Source organism: Peromyscus californicus, unplaced genomic scaffold (genome assembly GCF_007827085.1).
Source record: "Peromyscus californicus insignis strain IS unplaced genomic scaffold, ASM782708v3 Scaffold_18__1_contigs__length_77618521, whole genome shotgun sequence".
NCBI lineage: Eukaryota > Metazoa > Chordata > Mammalia > Rodentia > Cricetidae > Peromyscus > Peromyscus californicus.
The window spans coordinates 71,572,895-71,591,377 of NW_026294480.1; the positions used below are offsets into that span (position 1 = coordinate 71,572,895).

Here is an 18,483-nt window from a genome sequence, read left to right on the forward strand (position 1 = left end):
ACTTGAAGGATGATGGTGATGATGGAAACTCCGTTTAAAAGATTCAGGCTGAGCCGGGCGGTGGTGGCGCACGCCTTTAATCCCAGCACTCGGGAGGCAGAGCCAGGCGGATCTCTGTGAGTTCGAGGCCAGCCTGGTCTCCAAAGCGAGTTCCAGGAAAGGCGCAAAGCTACACAGAGAAACCCTGTCTCGAAAAACCAAAAAAAAAAGAAAAAAAAAAAGTTTCAGGCTGAACTCCTGACAGTCATCGTAACATGTTCGAGGCTGAAACAGGAGGGCTTCATATTTGAGGCAGCCTGGGCTACATAACAATATCCCGGCTAGCCTAGACTTCTTAGTAAGACTCTGTCTGCCTTGGTCACTGTTACATTGCTCTGAAGAGACACCATGACCAAGGCAGCTAACCAAAGAAAGCATTTAATTAGGGGCTTGCTTACAGTTTCAGAGGGTGAGCCATAAGCATCATGGTGGCAGGCAGGCATGGTGCTCGAGCCGTAGCTGAAAGCTCACATTCTGATCTGTAGGCAGCAGGCACAGAGACAGAGAGAGCCTGGGCTTTGCATGGGCTTTTGAAACACGAGAGCCCACCCCCAGTGACACACCTTCTCCAAAAAGTCCACACCTCCTAATCCTTCCTAAACAGTTCACCAACTAGGGAACTAGACATTAATACATATGAGCCTTTGGGGGCCATTCTCAGTCAAACCACCACACTGCCTCAGGAGAAAAAAAGTCCCCAAACCTATTTCTAAGTGGACTAGAAAGATGACTTAATAATTCAGAGCCATGATTAAGAGCACTAGCTGTTCTTCCAGAAGACCTGGGTTCAGTTCCTACATGGTGGCTCACACCCATCTGGAACTCCAGTCCCAGGGGCCTGAACGTTCTCCTCTGGCTGCTAATGGTATACAGTCATATTTGCAAGCAAAATGTACCTCATAAACACAAGATAAATAAAAATTTTAAAATTGTTTAAAAATGATTTATACGGCTCTCCAGGACAAGGAAGAAGAGAGCTGGGGGTGGGGGAGCGGGCAGGAGAGCACAGAAGGAAAGGGACAGGAAGAAGCAAAGCATAGGCGGACGTGGAAGTGTCACAGTGAAACGGAGGATTTGTGTAGTTAATAACTGCTAGTTAAACAGTACTAACATTTGAACGGTCACAGTACAATTGGGGATTTTTCCTCCTTTTCAAACTCTTTTCCCTAGGAATTGGTTAGTTTAGGACAAACATTTGTCTAGACCTGGAAAGTGAAGGCCTGCTGTTGACCAGAGCCGTGGACATGCCTGAAGCTGGTTGACTTCTTTTTCACTGCTCTGGCTCTGAACTGAAAGGCCCTTAAACTAGAAGCCATTATAGCGGAAGTGGATGGAAACCCAGTGCGTAGTGGGTAGTACTGTGAGAAGTGTTTGATTACTTATCGCCCCCTAGATGTCTAAGTTTCAGTCACACTGACCAATCAACAGTCCTCAGAATGGACTCACATGTACAGATTAAACTAGAGATCTTATGAAAAGTATAAACACTAACAAAATCAATTTTCAATGTAAAAAGTAAGAGCTTCCAAAGGAAGAAATTAAAGATGAGATTCCTACTTGCCTCATGTGAATGCAGGAGTCCTGTATTTGTGTCTCATTAGACTTCGGGCTTTACCATCGGCCCGAAGTCTACCCTCTTTGCTGCAGGTGACTGGTGAATCAGAATGCAGCTGCTTGGAGCCCTAGAGCAGTCCCAGGCTGGAAAGAAGGGACTTCTGTGTTTGCCAAGGGGAGACGCACAGCAGAAGGCCTTTAAGAAAAGTCACCCCAGGAATGGACAACAGCAAACTGCAAGCCTGGTCCAGCAGAAGGCCAGAGGCAGGCGGCCTAGCACAAAGCATTGTGCTCCCAAGAGACGCCCACCGGAGGAGCCCAAGACCCCACCCCGCCCTGACCGTGTGCTCCTTCTCCCGGGAAGACGGCCTCCGCACAGGGCATGAAGAATGGAAAGACTGAACTGCAGAGGAATTTTACCAAGCCACTACTGAATGGTCCAGCCTTAGTTACACAAGTATCGGAGGACTGAACCTAACAGATACCTCAGGCCCGCCTCTGTCCTCACCTCTTCCCATTCTCTCCCACTGATGACAGTCCAAAACTGTGGGCTCTGATTTATCAACTATTTCTAAAGTTCCTCCTTCAAGTCAGAGACCATAGTATAAACCATAGGTTCTCAACCTGTGGGTCATGACCCCTTTAGGGGTTGAATGACCCTTTCACAGGGGTCACATATCAGATATCCTGCATATCAGATATTTACATTATGATTCATAACAGTAGCAAAATTAACAATTATGAAGTAAAAATGAAATAATTTTGTGGTTGGGGTCACCACAGCATGAGGAACTATATTAGGAAGGTTGAGAACAACTGTTATAAACAAACAAAACACAGCAGAGAAATGAGCATCGCCTCTTACTTTCTAAGAACTTGCAGTTGAAGCGATTTCTTTAATATCCTAAAAGTATGAGTTTAAGAGAGCCTGACTCTGCTGGCGGGGGTGGCGCACACCTTTAATCCCAGCACTCAGGAGGCAGAGACAGGCGGATCTCTGTGAGTTCGAGGCCAGCCTGGACTACAGAGCGAGTTCCAGGACAGGCACCAAAACTACACAGAGAAACCCTGTCTCGAAAAAAGTGTGTGTGTGTGTGTGTGTGTGTGTGTGTGTGTGTGTGTGTGTGTGTGAGAGAGAGAGAGAGAGAGAGAGAGAGAGAGAGAGAGAGAGAGAGAGGAGAAGAGAGCCTAATTCTGACGGCGCTATCTTGTCCGGCCCTATCTCTGAAGGAAGGGGAATGGCAAGACTTCACATAGAAACCTGAGATGTCCCTCAGCCAGGAGCTTTTAAGCCTTGAAGAAGTTGGAGAAAGGCCTCAGAAGAGAGGCCACCTCCCACCTGCCTGCTCTTGCCAGTTCTTTCCAGCCATGTCTTATTAACTTGTGAACTGGAAGCGAGGGACTAACAGAAATGGTGGGGCCGACAGCAGAAATCCCTCCCTTTGGCTTCTCTTCCGCTTTAATGTGAGAATGAATGCTGGGGACTCCTCTCCATGGTCAAGCACCCCCCCTGCCCCCCTGCTCTTATAGAAGACCTGGATTTGCTCCCTACCACCCACATGGCAACTCACAAACCCCTGTGACCCCAGTTCCAAGGGATCAACACCCTCTTTTTACCTCCTTGGGTTCCTACATGCATGGAATGCAAATAAATTCATGTAAGCACATATGAATAATAAGTAGATCTTTAAAAATAGAGTTATGAGAATGTATAATCCTTTAGACAATATGATTTCATTTGTGGCTCACTGAATATTGGCTAGTAAGTTTAAATTCCTAGATCAAAAGAAATATGGAATGGAGCTTAATGTTATAGTCAATCCAGCTATAAACAAATTAAAGATTTTTAAAGCATTTGCATGACTATAGGACCATCAAAATAAAGCAACCATTCACAGACAGAATTAGCTTCCCTGTACACTTACCGCCTGTAAATGACAGGAAGTACAGATGCCTGGGAACTGGTGCACATGAACTTGATACTTGGTGGGGTAGGCTATTGCTTTGTTTGTGAGGAGTTGGAGAGTAAGAACCATGCATGCCTCATCCTTGCACCTCAGTGCCTGCTAATACACACAATGGGTACGAAACATTCTGCAAACTGAGAATCTGGGTGCACTGTTGAAAGCGCTTCACACAGCACTGTAGCGGGGTACCTGAGCTCAAATGCAGTGTTGGGAGGGGAACTTGTTTTTACTCTGAGGTCAGAAACTCCCACAGCTGAGTACTTTGGATAATGGAGGCCCCTTTTCTGTATTTGCACAGCTTGGCCCAGACCAAGCAAGAGTCATTTAAACATAATCTGCATTTAAACATCCTTTCCTTTTGACTTCAACCATGTTTGTGTTTCCTAGGGCACGTCTAAAAGTCTCAAAATATTTACTGTATACTTCCATGCTTTTAAGGGAAAAAAAAAATGCAGTTATGTTCAGCAGGCGGAGCGTTTCCTGGCACACGAAAGGCTGGATGTGAAAACAAGCAGGAGAAAGAGAGTGCAGCTTAGCAGATGGGTCCTTAGAGATGGCTCTAAAGCAGGGCTGTGTTTGCTTACCCAGCTCTTAACCTGTCGCTTCTCAGCACTTACAGTGACCCTGAGATAAATCAGTAACATTTGCACCATTTTTAAGGCTGACACTAATTTTTTTCCTGTTTTGTCTATTGCTGTGGCCAATGAAATTAGATCATAGTCATGTGAAAAGCTAGTTGTGTGAGAAAAATGTTGGATGAGCGTGACTGTTTTCAGGAAGATTTTGTTTCTATTAATGTGGGCTTGAAACTAATTCACTGAGCCTATGTAATTTAGAATATTAATGTCTCTCCCAAAGAACTGACGAACCAGATTCAAAGGGAATGTATGTTTCTGCTTGCTCTTCTAAGATGATTACAGCAATTAGTTTAAAAATATGTTTATCGTGCACACCATCACTTTTTGGACATGCTCTTAGTTATGGAGACCAGTAGAAGATCAGTCTTGACTCTCACAGTCCTCCAAGACATCAAGAGATCAGATGCTGACCCATGTAGCATTGCATACTGGCCCCTCAGTTCCCTTAAGGAAAAAGTTGCTTGTGACTGCTGGACTGTGGTGTTTCCTAAGAAACATTTTGCTATTTATACCGGTATGTAGATGTTTCGGGTTTATACAATTTCTATTGCTCCAACACCCTAGAAATGTTAGAACCATGGCGAGTACAAATTTTACAAATGGCTGACACTTATTTACATTTCTGGAAAATGTTTTATGTTATTCCATTTCTTCTTTAAATAGCTGAGTATCTTTATCTTTATTGATTAAGACTTTTAATAACAGAGATTCTTCCTTGCAAATAAAATTTTAAATACCAAGAAACACAAAGGACAATTTAAGGTACGTTACTGTCTAAATGAAAACGTCAGAGTCTTGGTTTTGGAGAGCAGTCATTTAGTAGCAGGTGTGGAAATCCTGATGAGAAAAGAGTGTAGTGAACAGAATACAAACAAAAACCTGTCCCTTCTTGTGACGGAAGCAGAGTAATTTTCAGGAGTTTGAGTATGTTACTGAGGAATTTAAAGGGCTAACAGCTTTTGAAGAATGCACAAGATAGCTTTGTTGCTCTTGTGTAACATTTGTGGAGAAGCGTGGAATGCTAAATCTTAAGCAGTCCACAAAGTCCCTATGCAATGATTTGGTTCCAAGTAAGATAAGTAGGTGAGATGCACACAGGCTGTCAAGTGGCAGTTATTTGGCTCTTTCCAGACACACACAAAGTGAGTGGAATACCTCAATCAGCTAAATACACATTAAAGGAGATGAATAAAAATGGTTGCTTTTTAAAGGACAAGATGAATACAGCTCAATAATACATTTCATGTGTTGGGTAAGCTACATTCAGAGTTACTTAATATATTAAGAAAAAAAACAACTAGGGAGAGCCCAGTCTTTCTAAGCAGCATTGATAAGTGTTTTGTGACTTGGAATCTGCAGTGACCTCTTGCCTGACTGCTGGCATTCAGTCACTCCTAGATTTGGGTAAGATTGGAGCCTCCTGAAGATGATCAGCTAGACTTAGTGCTGTCTTTATGCTCCAGCTGTTCTGGCCAGACTTCCTTTGACATACTAACGTGTTTTTCCTTTTTATAGGGTCTTTATGTTTTTGTGGTTTATTTCATTTTACACAACCAAACGTGTTGCCCTGTGAAGGCCAGCTACACAGTAGAAGGGAACGGTCACCCAGGGCCCAGCACAGCCTTCTTCACGCCTGGGAGTGGCATGCCTCCATCGGGAGAGATTAACAAATCGACCCAGAACCTCATCAACGCTATGGAGGAGGTGTGTCCCCGACCCCACCCTGATTCCCTCTCTCTCCTACTGACAAGCCCTCACTTGATGTAGAGTATAAAACACCAGATGCTGGCTTACTTCAAACCCCTTCCTCTCTACAGTGTCATTGAGGGATCTTAACTAGTTATTTTTCCATCCTGTGAGCAACATGGACCAGTCATTTTTATTGAGAAAGCAAAGCAAAATGTGTCATTTCCTTCAAAACCTTCTAATTTGATATGACAGGAATCGAATATGTCTAAGAAATGCTTTTTAAAAATACCATTCTTCCTAAAATCACACTCATAGCTGTTCTTATTTGTCCATCCCCTCGTACTTCTTCAATCCCAACAAAGGAGAAAACAAGCAGGTACTTCCTCAGTTTAAATACCACCAAACATTCTAAAACTAAGACTTAGAGGGTGCTTTTGTAGCACTCTTAGAAAATCTAGGCAGGATTTCCTCTACAAAATCTGCCTCCTGCTGCTGGCTATATTATTCTGTCCATATAAGTTTGATTTCCTGAGGCTGACTCACATGCCCTCCACCCTTTGGCAACAGATTGGAAGGGCCACTGTTCAGACTGTAAAGCACACCTGAATACATCTGTCCCAGAAGAGGCAGTGATGCACAGCCCTCACAACTGTGCAGGCCCGGGATGTGCTTGGCTGCCATTTCTTATGAATGAAGGAAGCAAGGAAAACAGCATTTGTGTTTGCTACCTAAATATCTATATCTATATTTATACCTATATCTATATATATATGCATGAAATTAAGAAACATTTTATTGAAGAGGAAATCTTGATAGGATGATAGATGGATAGATAAATAGATAATGATGGGTAACTGTTAGATGGTTGCTAAATAGGGATGTGATAGACAAAGACAGACAGACAGACTGATAGATAGATAGATAGATAGATAGATAGATAGATAGATAGATAGATAGATTGGTAGATAGATTGGTAGATGATAGAGATAGATAGATAGATAGATAGATAGATAGATAGATAGATAGATAGATAGATAGATAGACAGATAGATGGATAAATAGATATCTACTTGCCCAGAGATACCTTTTGTCTTCTCTGACAATGTAGGATGTACTCTCATTTTAAAATTGAAGCAAATGATTACAATGCCATTACTGTGTATACCCTTTTGATTTGAATGAAAGAAATTACTATGAAGAATTATCAACTCATAATGGATAAACATACAGTAGGTAAGTGGTTGTCGGGGCCTATAGTAGGAGAAAAGTAAAGGTGTAGATTAAAAAGAACGTATTTTGGCTGTAAAATGTGTAGGTTTAAGAAGGATGTTTGAAAACTGAGATATGCCAGAGTCAGAGAGGTGGCTCGGCAGCTAAGAACATGGCTGCTCTTACAGAGGACCCTGCTTTAATTCCCAGCATCCTCCTGGTGGCTCACCGTCATCTGTACTTCAGTTCCAGGGACCCAGTGATCTTTTCTGGCCTCTGTAAGGACCAGGCAGGCACATGGTGCAATACACACAGGCAGGCAAAACACTCATACACATAGCATAAAAATAAATAAATCTTCAAGTTTTGTAGAAAGAAAAATGTTGAGATATGTCTTTAGTACTTTGAAATATATTTAAATTTAGTACCATTTTATATGGCAGATATTTTTTAACTGAGCTATTTTATCATAATTAGTGATTAAAAAACCCAATAGGAATGTTTTTAAGATCCATCCGTCTTGTTGAATGGTTACCAATTTAACATTTGTCTAGGTCTGACCTGTCTTGTTGAAATATCTTTTAGCTACATGTGGCTGAATTAAAGATCATTACAGATCTAGTGTGTCATTTGCTCAGCCACACTGTAAATATCCCAGACAAATGTGCCCAGAAGCTTCAGTTTTGAAGAACTTGGATATGAAATATTCCTGTCCCTGGAAAAAGTTCTGTAGAACAATGCTGTTCTCCATGCCCGGACTCATAGTGATGGTCACCCTGAGGTTTCATCTTCTCTCATGTTCATCTCTGAGGATCTTAGTATACTTTCCTCAGTATGAAGTGTCCCTGAAATCTCAGCAAACCTTACATCGGGAGGCAACAGCTGTGACCCTCCAGTTCCTGGGCTGGAGCCATTGCTTGAGTGTCCCTCTGGGGTGTTGCACAACTGCATAGCATAAAGTCTGTCTGCATTCCTCAGAGGCTCAAAATTGGCCTGGATCCAGCTGTCAGTGAGAGCCTGCAGAGACGGTCGGTCGCGAAAGCCAGCAAGAGCAGGGAAGGCCAAGGAAAAGAGGGATTAAGGGCTCATTTACCACTAACCTGGTTCGCCAGTAACCTAGAAAGACAGGACTGCAGTTAATCATCTCAGGACAGAACTCTTTCTGAGCATTAATCAAAAGCAAGGAGGGATTTGAATAAACTCCTTTTAATTCAGTATGTTCTTTATATACTGATGCTATTTAAAACACATTTCAAATTAAGAATTTGGAGCATTCTTCTGAATTTTCTTAACTTACATTTTACAAATAAATAAACAAACAGTTTTATCTCCCCATACATGGCATCATAGCAATCTACTGTGACTCTGAGAAACTTTTAAATAATCAGGTTATACTAACTTGAGGGGAGGTGTGCTTTTCTGAAGAACAACTATAACATGCAAGCTCATAAACGCAATTCAATAGGCCATTCACGGTTTTTATTGAAATATAGAAATATATTGCAAAACTGGGCTTCCAAATGAATATGTACATTCATGTTACCAACTGTCACTTCCTTCTGCTCTTACCTCAACCCAAAAGGTACCGTCTGACTGGGAGAGAGCATCCTTCCAACAGACCAACCAGGCAAGCCCTGATTTGAAGACAAGTCCCCAGAATGGTGCCTCATTCCCTTCCTCTGGAGGATATGGCCAGGGGTCCCTGATAGCCGATGAGGAGTCCCAGGAGTTTGATGACTTGATATTTGCATTAAAAACGGGTATGTACGAAACCCACAAATGACATTAGAGGCAGGCAGTCCTGGGAGGCTACTTCGTGTCTCCTTCCGTGAATGTGCAAAAGCGCCGTCACCCTCAGTACATCCTGAGTCTCATGACCCATTTCGGAGCCCAGTCAAGCCCTAGGAGATTCTGTTCCTAGCATTAAGTATAACGCAGCCTAAAAATAATTTACAACTTGCATTTAAGAAAGAAAACAACGTACTCTAACTAAGTGTAAGTATCTGTGTCCTAAGATCTGGCTAGAACACCAAGACCTTAGTAAGTTACATTCAGTATAAGGAAGCTCACTGAAGGAGTTTACCTCTGATCTGCAAAAAAAGGATGTCATTCATGAGGATGTACTTCATATGCTTTCAGAGGCAATGTAACAAACATTGTATGTGTCTACAGTTTCCAAAATGTGTGCAATCACTTGCAGTATTTCATTGACCTTGTGTGTGAGTGTGTGTGTGTGTGTGTGTGTGTGTGTGTGTGTGTGTTCAGTTCTACTCAATCTGTAACCCTAGTGAATAATTCCTATACACAGAGAAATAAGATCCTAAAGACCCCAGTTCAGTAGCACATCACCTAGAAATGGAGAAAGTGAGAAATCTGATTGAAGGTCACATGCTAGTGGAGAAATCATTAATGAATACCATCCTTTTTAGTGTGTAAATGTCCACATTAGTGGTGGTGTGATCCTTCCATCACTGACAGTACATGAGTGAAACATGGAAGGGATGGTTTCTTTCGGCTCATGACTTTAGAGGTTTCAGCCTGTAGTCAGGTGGCTCCATTGCTTTTGGGCCCATGACAAAGGAGAACTATCAAGGAAGCGCCAGAGAAAAGATGGCCACTTCCTGGTAACCGGAGTATAAAAAGAGTAGCAAGAAGGGGCCAGGGGCAAACGTCCTCTTCAGAGGCATGCCACCAACAGCCTTCTCTTCAGTGCCACCTCCCAGATCTTCATTCAGTACTTGAAAATATCAATGAATTTCACTGCTGACTAGCCAGAGTGAGTCCCCTGACTTGAAAATGACCTCACAAAAACCCTGAAAGGCACACTTTCCTAGGGGACTAGGTCACCTCTCAGTCAGTCAAGGTGGCAATCAAGTTTAGCCATCACAGTAGTATAGGTTAGATACTTAATTTGTCATAACTCTATTGTGAATATTAATCATTCTAGAGTTTTTTCAAGTCCTAAAGAAGTTTTTAAACATTTTCTTTTTCAGAAAAAATTTGAGCTGTTACTATTGTAAAAGTTGCAATGACCATTTTAAAAACCAAGAAGCCAGATTCCCCAAAGAGGAAGTTTTTTTTAATGCTTATTTAAAAATGTTTCATTATAAAATAGCGTGATTTTTCTATGAAGATATATTACTTTGGTAAAACATTTTTGTCCTCACAAAGTAAAATTCTTATATCTTAAGAATGACTTCAAAAACCCAGGGCCTACATCTCATTTTGTATTTCATATCAGAATCTCGTAAGTAAGAGATGGTGAGGTCACAAAGCACATCACTGTCTCCCAGCCGCTCCCTATGCTCACACCCAGAATGTCACACTGCCCTCGAGCACTTTTGAGAAATGACAAATCCTACTGAAATGAGTAAGAACTCACCCCTGTATACAACTGATGCTGATACCCAAATTTCTGCAGAAGGAACTTTCAAAACATGGATGATAGGATGGATGAAAATGTTCAGATTTCATCTGGGACTGGTGGGGAGGAAGTTAGCAGGAGTTAAGGAAGAATAAATAAATAATCAAGGAAGTTGTAGAGTTTGGGGATCAAGGGACGAAGCTACCTCAGTTGAAGAATGTGTAGGGTTTAAACAGGAAAGGAATGGAGGAAGGGCATTACACACTCAAGGAATCTAAGGAAAACTCTCAGTCCAAGCGTGAAGCTTGTTTGTGGAGAGCGGCGTTAGGGTGGAGGACGAACGGTGGACCGAGTAGCCTGAGATAGCCTCACAGGTACTTCACTTGCACTGTCAGTAACTCAGGGCAGTTCTGCAGGTGAATGACAGTGAACACAATCCCCTGCAGGGCGGACTGGGGAAACTACAGATTCACAGTTCAAATGATCATTTTAACAGTTCTAACGCAGTGTAAAAAGACCCACTTTATTGAATGTCACCTTGTATTTCTGTAATATAGTCGGTTGCAATTTCTTTTTGGAAGTGAAGCCCCCTTGCTGGTGTTTAGCACAATGTTAAAATGCTGTTTGTTTGGCAGTCATAAGTAGTTGAGCATTTATAGTGGATCATGGAGGTTTTTTGATACAAAATGACTTTTACAAAAGTATTAATAGTAAATTATAAACAGAAAGACTGGAAATATCTGAGAGTGGGCCAGGGTCATGAGGCTAAGATCTCACATAGAAAAGGTCAATGAGAACAGAAGAGGGCAGTCGCTGAGAAAGAACAGAGGACTGATGGAGACTTGCTTCTCACCTGAGCAAGTGGTACAGAGCTTCCTTAGTGTCTTTGCTGAGGGAAACTGGTGTGTCTTGATGATGAGCATTCCTCCTGAGTATTCATAAGGTTCGAATCTTAGGCAAAGTACCAGGGTAGAAGGTAATTTTTTAAATACATCGAGGCATAGATTTTATTGGTAGCTATGAGGATTGTTAAATTTGAATTAGGAGGGTGGAAGAAGAAAGGAAAATAAATGAAGAGAGAAGTTGAAGAGAATGGGAAGGAAAGAGAAGGGGTGGAGAACAGGAACATACTAGATGATGCTTGCATCTAAGTCGGAAGGGAGGAGGGCCCCACAGAGAAACTCTAGCAAATAAGAAAGGTTGCCAGGCGGTGGTGGCGCACGCCTTTAATCCCAGCACTCGGGAGGCAGAGCCAGGTGGATCTCTGTGAGTTCGAGGCCAGCCTGGGCTACCAAGTGAGTTCCAGGACAGGCGCAAAGCTACACAGAGAAACCCTGTCTCGAAAAACCAAAAAAAAAAAAAAAAAAGAAAGGCAGCTAAAGACAGAAAAGGATTTTAGGGAGAATGAAATGACTAACTACATAGCACACGGAGCAGAGTTGGAACTGAAGGGGTTTACAAATTATGATCTGGACACATTAGGTTCCCTAATGTGTTCTGTGTGCAGTGTCCTTAGATCTTTGTGTCCAAACACAGAAGTGAGATGAATACTTGGAGCATAATTAAATTAGATCTGTGGGCTATATATATAGCAAGTACTGAGTGCATTTGGTTCAGGAATGCATGGAATGGCTTGCTTGGAGATTTAGCTTGGCATTCCTTAGAGTTCCCTAAACTCATTGGGAAAAATATTTAAGAGATCAAAATAACAATCTCTAACATTGGTTCTCTGTATTATTAGAAAAGATTCTATAATAACCAAGCATCAGCCCCTGGACACATTCCAACATAGGATAATGATCAAATAAAGGAGCCGACCACATGCTGTTTATCTACAGCAGAATTCAACATTGACCTAAGGTCTGGATTTGGCCTAACAAAGTGTTTTGCTTAACTCACAAAGCTTTTTAACAGTTTTTGAGCCAATATTAAAATTGTAGAGATACCGTATATAGGTCTAGAAAAAAAAAGGTTCGACAACATGAGCTTCAAAATCATTGAGGTGTTAGCACACAAAGAAATGGACTTGTAATATTTTTATCCACATGTATCATTAACTTTGTTCTTATCTGCCCCATCTCTTCTTCCCTCACAAAGAGTTCCTCCCTCCTCATCTACTTCCATGGCATCATATATATATATATATTCCATCCTCCTTTGTGTTCTCTCCTTTCTGTATACCTCTTCCTTCTCTCTCATTTGTCTGCTTCCACATCATATACATCGACGGACATTTATATCTAGAGTACACATGCAAGAGAAACATGCAATGTTTGTCTTTATTGTTCTGACTTTTTCCACTTTATGTAAGAATCTTGAGTTCTATCCATTTTCCCGTAATATCATTCTTCCTTATAACTGAGTAAAATTCCAATACTTGTATGCACCTCCTTCTCTTTATCGATTTATTTATAGATTAACATCAAGGCTGGTTCCATACTTTGCTATTGTGAGTAGTGCTTCAATAACCATGGATGCACATATAGAAACATGGTGTGCTGACTTAGAGCCCATAACTGGATTGTATGCTAGAAAATTCCTAGGTGGAATACACACTTCCAGCAAAGTGGCAGACTACAACATCAGCGAATAGAAACAAGGAGCCTTGCTATATTCCAGTAATAAAGTTACTGAGGAAAAAAATCCATTCATAGTGGTTTCAAAGTAAATAAACTAATGAAAAAATATATGAATGCAACTAACCAGAGGTAAAGATACTTACAGTGAAAGCTTTAAAACATCAAAAACAAGAGAAAGAAATTGAAGAAGATACTAGAAGATGGAAAAACACCCCAACCTGTGTTCAAGGACTGAAAGAACTAATACTGTGAGAATGACTATGTTACCAAAATAGATGCACAAATTCAAGGCAATCCACACCAAAATTCTAATGGCATTAGATATGAACCATTTTTTAAAAACCCTATTGTCTCCTACCCATGCATATACTGGCATTACTAATTAGACTCAGTGGGTTAAAAAAAAGTACATGAATTTGGGTCGGAGACTGGTAGGAGTTGGAAGGAAGAGAATAGGAGGATGGATTGCATCTAAACAGATTGTATACATATACAAAGTTCTCAAAGAATAAATAAACATATATTTTAATCTTAAAATTCATATGGAATCACAAAGGATATCGAAGAGTCAAAGCATTCCTCAGCAAAAATAGAAATGCTAATGGCTTCACAATACTTGATCTCAAATTACACTACAGAACCATAATAACAAAACCAGCACAAAACTAATGCAACAGACGTATAGACCAGTGGAATAGAATGGATGACCCAGAAATAACTACACACAGCTACAGCCACATAGTATTGACATGTATCAAAATCATACATTGACAAAAAGATAACCTTGTCACCGAATGCTGGGAAAACTAGATGTGTGTATGTAAACAAAACTAGAGCCATATCTTCACCCTGCACCAAAATGAATTCAGAATAAATCGGTGACCTAAATGTAAGACCAGAAGCCACTAGAAGAAAAACTATTCAAGATAGAGTCCTTTCGAGTCAGGCATAGACAAAAGCCATCTAAAATGGACCCAACAACTGACAAATGGATTGGCATGAAATAGAAGCTTCTGCCCAGCAAAGGAAAAGGTTGCCAAAGTGAAGAGATAGCTACAGACTGGCAGAAAATGTTTGTCAACTGTTGGTGGAGTTTCTGTCCCACTCTCAAATAGCAACTCAGAGGCTTATATTAATTACAAATGCTTGGCCAGTAGCTCAGGCTTGCTACTAACTAGCTCTTACAACTTAAACTAACCCATTTATATTACTCTATGTATTGCCTTGTGGCTTTACCTGTCCTCCAGCATGTCTTGCTCCCTCTGCATCTCCTGGAGACTCCTCTGACCCTGTCCTTCTTCCTCCCAGCATTCTCTCTTTGGCTGTCCCACCTATACTTCCTTCCTGACTACCGGCCAGTCAGTTCTTTATTAACTAATGAGAGTAAAACATATTTACAATATACAAAGTTTGTTCCACAGCATTTTTGTAGGTGGAGTTTCCTGTGCTGGCAGCCACTCTCAAATAACCACTCAGAATCTTAATAATAAATGCTCAGTCAATAGCTCAGGCTTATTACTCTTACTCTTATTAGCTCTTACAACTTAAATTAACCCATTTCTATTAATTTTTGTATTGCCATGTGGTTCATGGCTTTACCTGTCCTCCAGCATGTCTTGCTCCCTCTGTGTCTCCTGGACTCCTCTGACTCTACCTCTCTTCCTCCCCGCATTCTCACTTTGGCTGTCCCACCTATACTTCCTGCCTGGCTACTGGCCAGTCAGTTCTTTATTAACAAATGAGAGGAATACATATTTACAGTGTATACAGCAGCCAACTAGACATTAAGTAGATTAATATCTAGCACCTATAAAGAGCTCAAAAAAATTAAATACAAAACTATCATCCAGCCATCAAATGGTCTAATGAACTGATTAGACATTTCTCCAGAGAGGAAACACAAATAGTGAAGAAATATTTGAAAAAAATGTTCAACACCCTCAGCCATCACAGGAATGCCAGTCAAAACTCCTTGATATGGTCTCACCCAGTCAGAATGGCTACAGTCAAGAAAAGATATTTCTTTTCTGAGAAATATCAAACCCAAGTACTATTCCTAAGATGGCTGTCATGATCCATGTCTGCAAACCCCACATTCAGGAAGCACAGACAAGAGAACCATCATTCCAGACCAGCCTAAAGTACACTTTAGGACCCTTTCTCAGAACACAAATATACAAAGACACTTTATTATTTAGTTTATTCAAGGGTTTCTGCATCCTATTGAACTTTAGTTGGTTCATAACTAAAGGGTAAAATTAGAGTTTATTAATGTTTTCTATGTTTTTTTTATCTCAGAAAGGGAATGATCTTTGTATCATTGTCTAACTGGAAAGAAGCCAGATAAATTGTGAGTGGGTCACAAAATCAGAAAACCCCATGTTGAAACCTTAGGAGTTTTCATGCTTTGAGTCTTTGGCAAGGAACTCAGCTTTTCCATTTCCTCATTTACCAAATAATGTGTTTTGTGGCATTAGGAATTGTCTGTGTAAAGCACTGATCAGAGTGGCACAGCCTAGGTCCCCTAAGGTCAGGGATGTAAACTACTAGCTGGGCTCCCTTTATTGTTTGGCTTAAAAGCTAATTTAGGGGCTGGGAGACAGCTCAGTCAGTGAGGTGCTTGCTGTAGAAGCTAGAACCTGAGTTCTGTCCTCAATCCCACATGAAAAGCTAAGCACAGCAGGAAAATGAACTCCAGTGCTGAGAACAAAGACCAGAGGGTGCTGGGACTTGCTGGCCAGCCATTCAAGCCAAATCAGTGAGAAGCCCTGCCTTGAAAAAGAAGGTAGAGAGCTATAGGGGAAGGCACCTAGCATTGACCTCTGGCTACCACATGCACACATGTGTATATGCATACTCCCACACAGGAGTGTATGCACACAATAAATTATATTTTATAAATTCATAATATAGTCTGCTAACACCTGGTTGTTGATTGCACCATGACCATGATGTGACATAGAAGTTAGGGTGGTTTAAATTTGTGCCAAGAGGCCTGCCCAGTCCCAAAGTGATAGAGGTGGGCTCAGAGCTTGGGTTCTGAATACAAACCAAAAACATATACCAAACACCTATCATGCACTAAGTACTTTCTATGAGTGTGAGCCAGAGGAATGACAAGGATGTGATCCAACAGGAAAGGCAGACATTTTGAAAGAGAACCATGGTGTTTCTACAGGCATTAAGGGCAACACTTGAACTGATGCCCATAGCGAGGCACAGGCAGCAAGATGAAGAAGGCAGAGAACGTGGTACAGAAAGGGAAGGACACCAGACCCTGCAAAAAGGGAAGGTCATCCAGACCCTGCAGCTTTTATATCCATCTCCTGTAGAGGTCCCCAGTACCTAAATAGTGGGAGAAGAGACATGAGAGAAAACAGACCCGGTCTGGAAAGAGCTCCAGGGTCTGAGCAGGGGTGGGCAGTTTATGTGATACAGAAATACAGGAAGGAATAAGGCAGAGGTGTGAAGGACAAAATCAGGAGAGGCAGGGCTTGGCTAGAAGGAGTGCTCATGGGCTCCTGGTTCTTTCTCCGCACAGATTATTCTGAAGCTAAGCAGCCTCCTTCCCCTAGCTACCAGCGGAAGACTTGGCAAGGACATCAGGGCTTGACACCCTTTCCACAAAGCTGAGTGGCCAGGAGAGGGGGAAGCACAGAGAGTTGATACCTGGCCATTGGTAGCAGCACACTCTGTGGCCACATCTGTATTGTCTCCCTCACTGTGTGCATGTGTGTGTGCCTGTGCGTGTGTGGAGACAAAGCACAAGAGTACATCCAGTTCCCACATTACAGAGGAAAAGAACCCACTATAGTTATAAATTATGTGTGCTGGGGAGGGGAGAGTAGTGCCTCATAGAAAATCTTCAAAACAGGGGTTTGAGGGGGTGCATGCTATTAAGAACAGCCAACTTCCTGGGTTTCCCATGAGAATGTTTGGCACTGTGTTATTTGCGTGTCCTTGTCTTGGGCTCAGTCTTCAGGGCCAGTTTCCTCAGGGCCCTGATAGGATGCCATGTGTCCTCCCCCTGCAAGCCTGCCTTTCTTCTCAGACTAAGGGCCAACACTGAGCTTCCCCCAGGGGGCTACCGGACTCAGTGGAGTTCCAAGGGTTGGTGGATATGTTCTCTACCTCACTGATTTTCTACCCTGCCTGATTTTCTGTTTTGGTAAACCCTTCATTGATAAACCCTGTTCTCTACTGCACCTGCCTATCACACGGCAACAAGAAAAATAAAGAAAGCCAAGTGTGGCAGCTCTCCCCTGTAATCTCAGCACGCAGGCCTCATGAGGCAAGAGATTGGCTGTAAATTTAAGGCCGGCCTGGACTACGCAGTGAGAAGCTGTCTCCAAATAAAATGAAAATATGAGAAACCCAACGTTTTATCTTTGGAAATCAGTTTCTACCTTTAAAAGCTACAAAAGTAGCTTCACTTTAAATTATAATTCCATAATTTTAAGGCATTTGTTGTTTATTCCAAATAAATGGCCCAGACTTTTACTAACATAGAAATAAGATGTTTTGGTTTAATGTAACTAAGTCATTAAGAATTTACTGTGCGAATAGCGTGGACTTATGTCTGCTCATCTTCCATTCCAGGTGCTGGTCTCAGTGTCAGTGACAACGAGTCTGGTCAAGGCAGCCAGGAGGGAGGAACCTTGGCCGACTCCCAGATTGTGGAGCTCAGGAGGATACCCATCGCTGATACCCACCTCTGAGAGCCTCGCTGGCACTAACCGTCGGAAAGAGGAGCATTTTCCTGTTTGCCTTGGCTTCTGTGCTAAACTCTGTAAGCACTCACAGCCATGTAGTAGTGGTGTGTCAGTCACACGGAATGAATAACCCAGAAGTGATTGTTATGGTTGGAATATACATTGCTTAGTATTTGTGAAACTTAAGAAGTGACTGTTATGATAAAAGATCAGAGCATTCCTGTAAGTTACAAGGATACACATAGTCCAAAACTATTAGTTGTTTCTTAGTCATCCTAACTTGGCTAACATTGTTTAATGAAAATAATAATCAATAAAAGCAATAGAATCCAGTTGGTATCATCCAGACTCCTTATTTATGAATAAATGTGCATGGGCAAAAAGACTAAATGCGTATCTAGATGATATCAGACACCTGTCTCTTCTAGCAGTGGTTAAAAGGGATACACTTCTCTCCATCTAGACTTTGAGTCCTGGAAACTGTAATGTGTGGTCTGTGAAGGATTCTGCACGTGAGTGTGGATGGGGCAGTGAGGTTGCGATGGCCTTTTTCATCAGCAAGATAGATTTCTGCTCTCAACAAACTTAAGGTTCTGAACACTTTCCAGAATGAATGTTCTGTCCCCAGTTAAAAATAACTCCGCCGCACTTGTTCACGAACCTGAGAGGAGGTTCATTCAAACAGTACAGTTTGTTTTGGAGAACATTTTCTTGGTTTGTGATTTTTAGTCT

The 18,483-nt window shown here is 41.7% G+C and overlaps 1 protein-coding gene across 1 annotated transcript in view; it reads left to right on the forward strand.

Annotated features, from left to right (window-relative positions):
- The window catches only part of Adgrv1 (adhesion G protein-coupled receptor V1), a 546,923-nt gene extending 528,840 nt beyond the window's left edge, over nucleotides 1-18,083 (forward strand). Inside the window, exons 88-90 of the mRNA XM_052743671.1 lie at nucleotides 5,714-5,902; nucleotides 8,679-8,856; nucleotides 17,639-18,083. Coding sequence (XP_052599631.1) covers nucleotides 5,714-5,902; nucleotides 8,679-8,856; nucleotides 17,639-17,757 — 486 coding nt within the window. The 3' untranslated portion in view covers nucleotides 17,758-18,083. The remainder of the gene's footprint in view (nucleotides 1-5,713; nucleotides 5,903-8,678; nucleotides 8,857-17,638) is intronic.
- The last annotated feature ends 400 nt before the right edge of the window (nucleotides 18,084-18,483 follow it).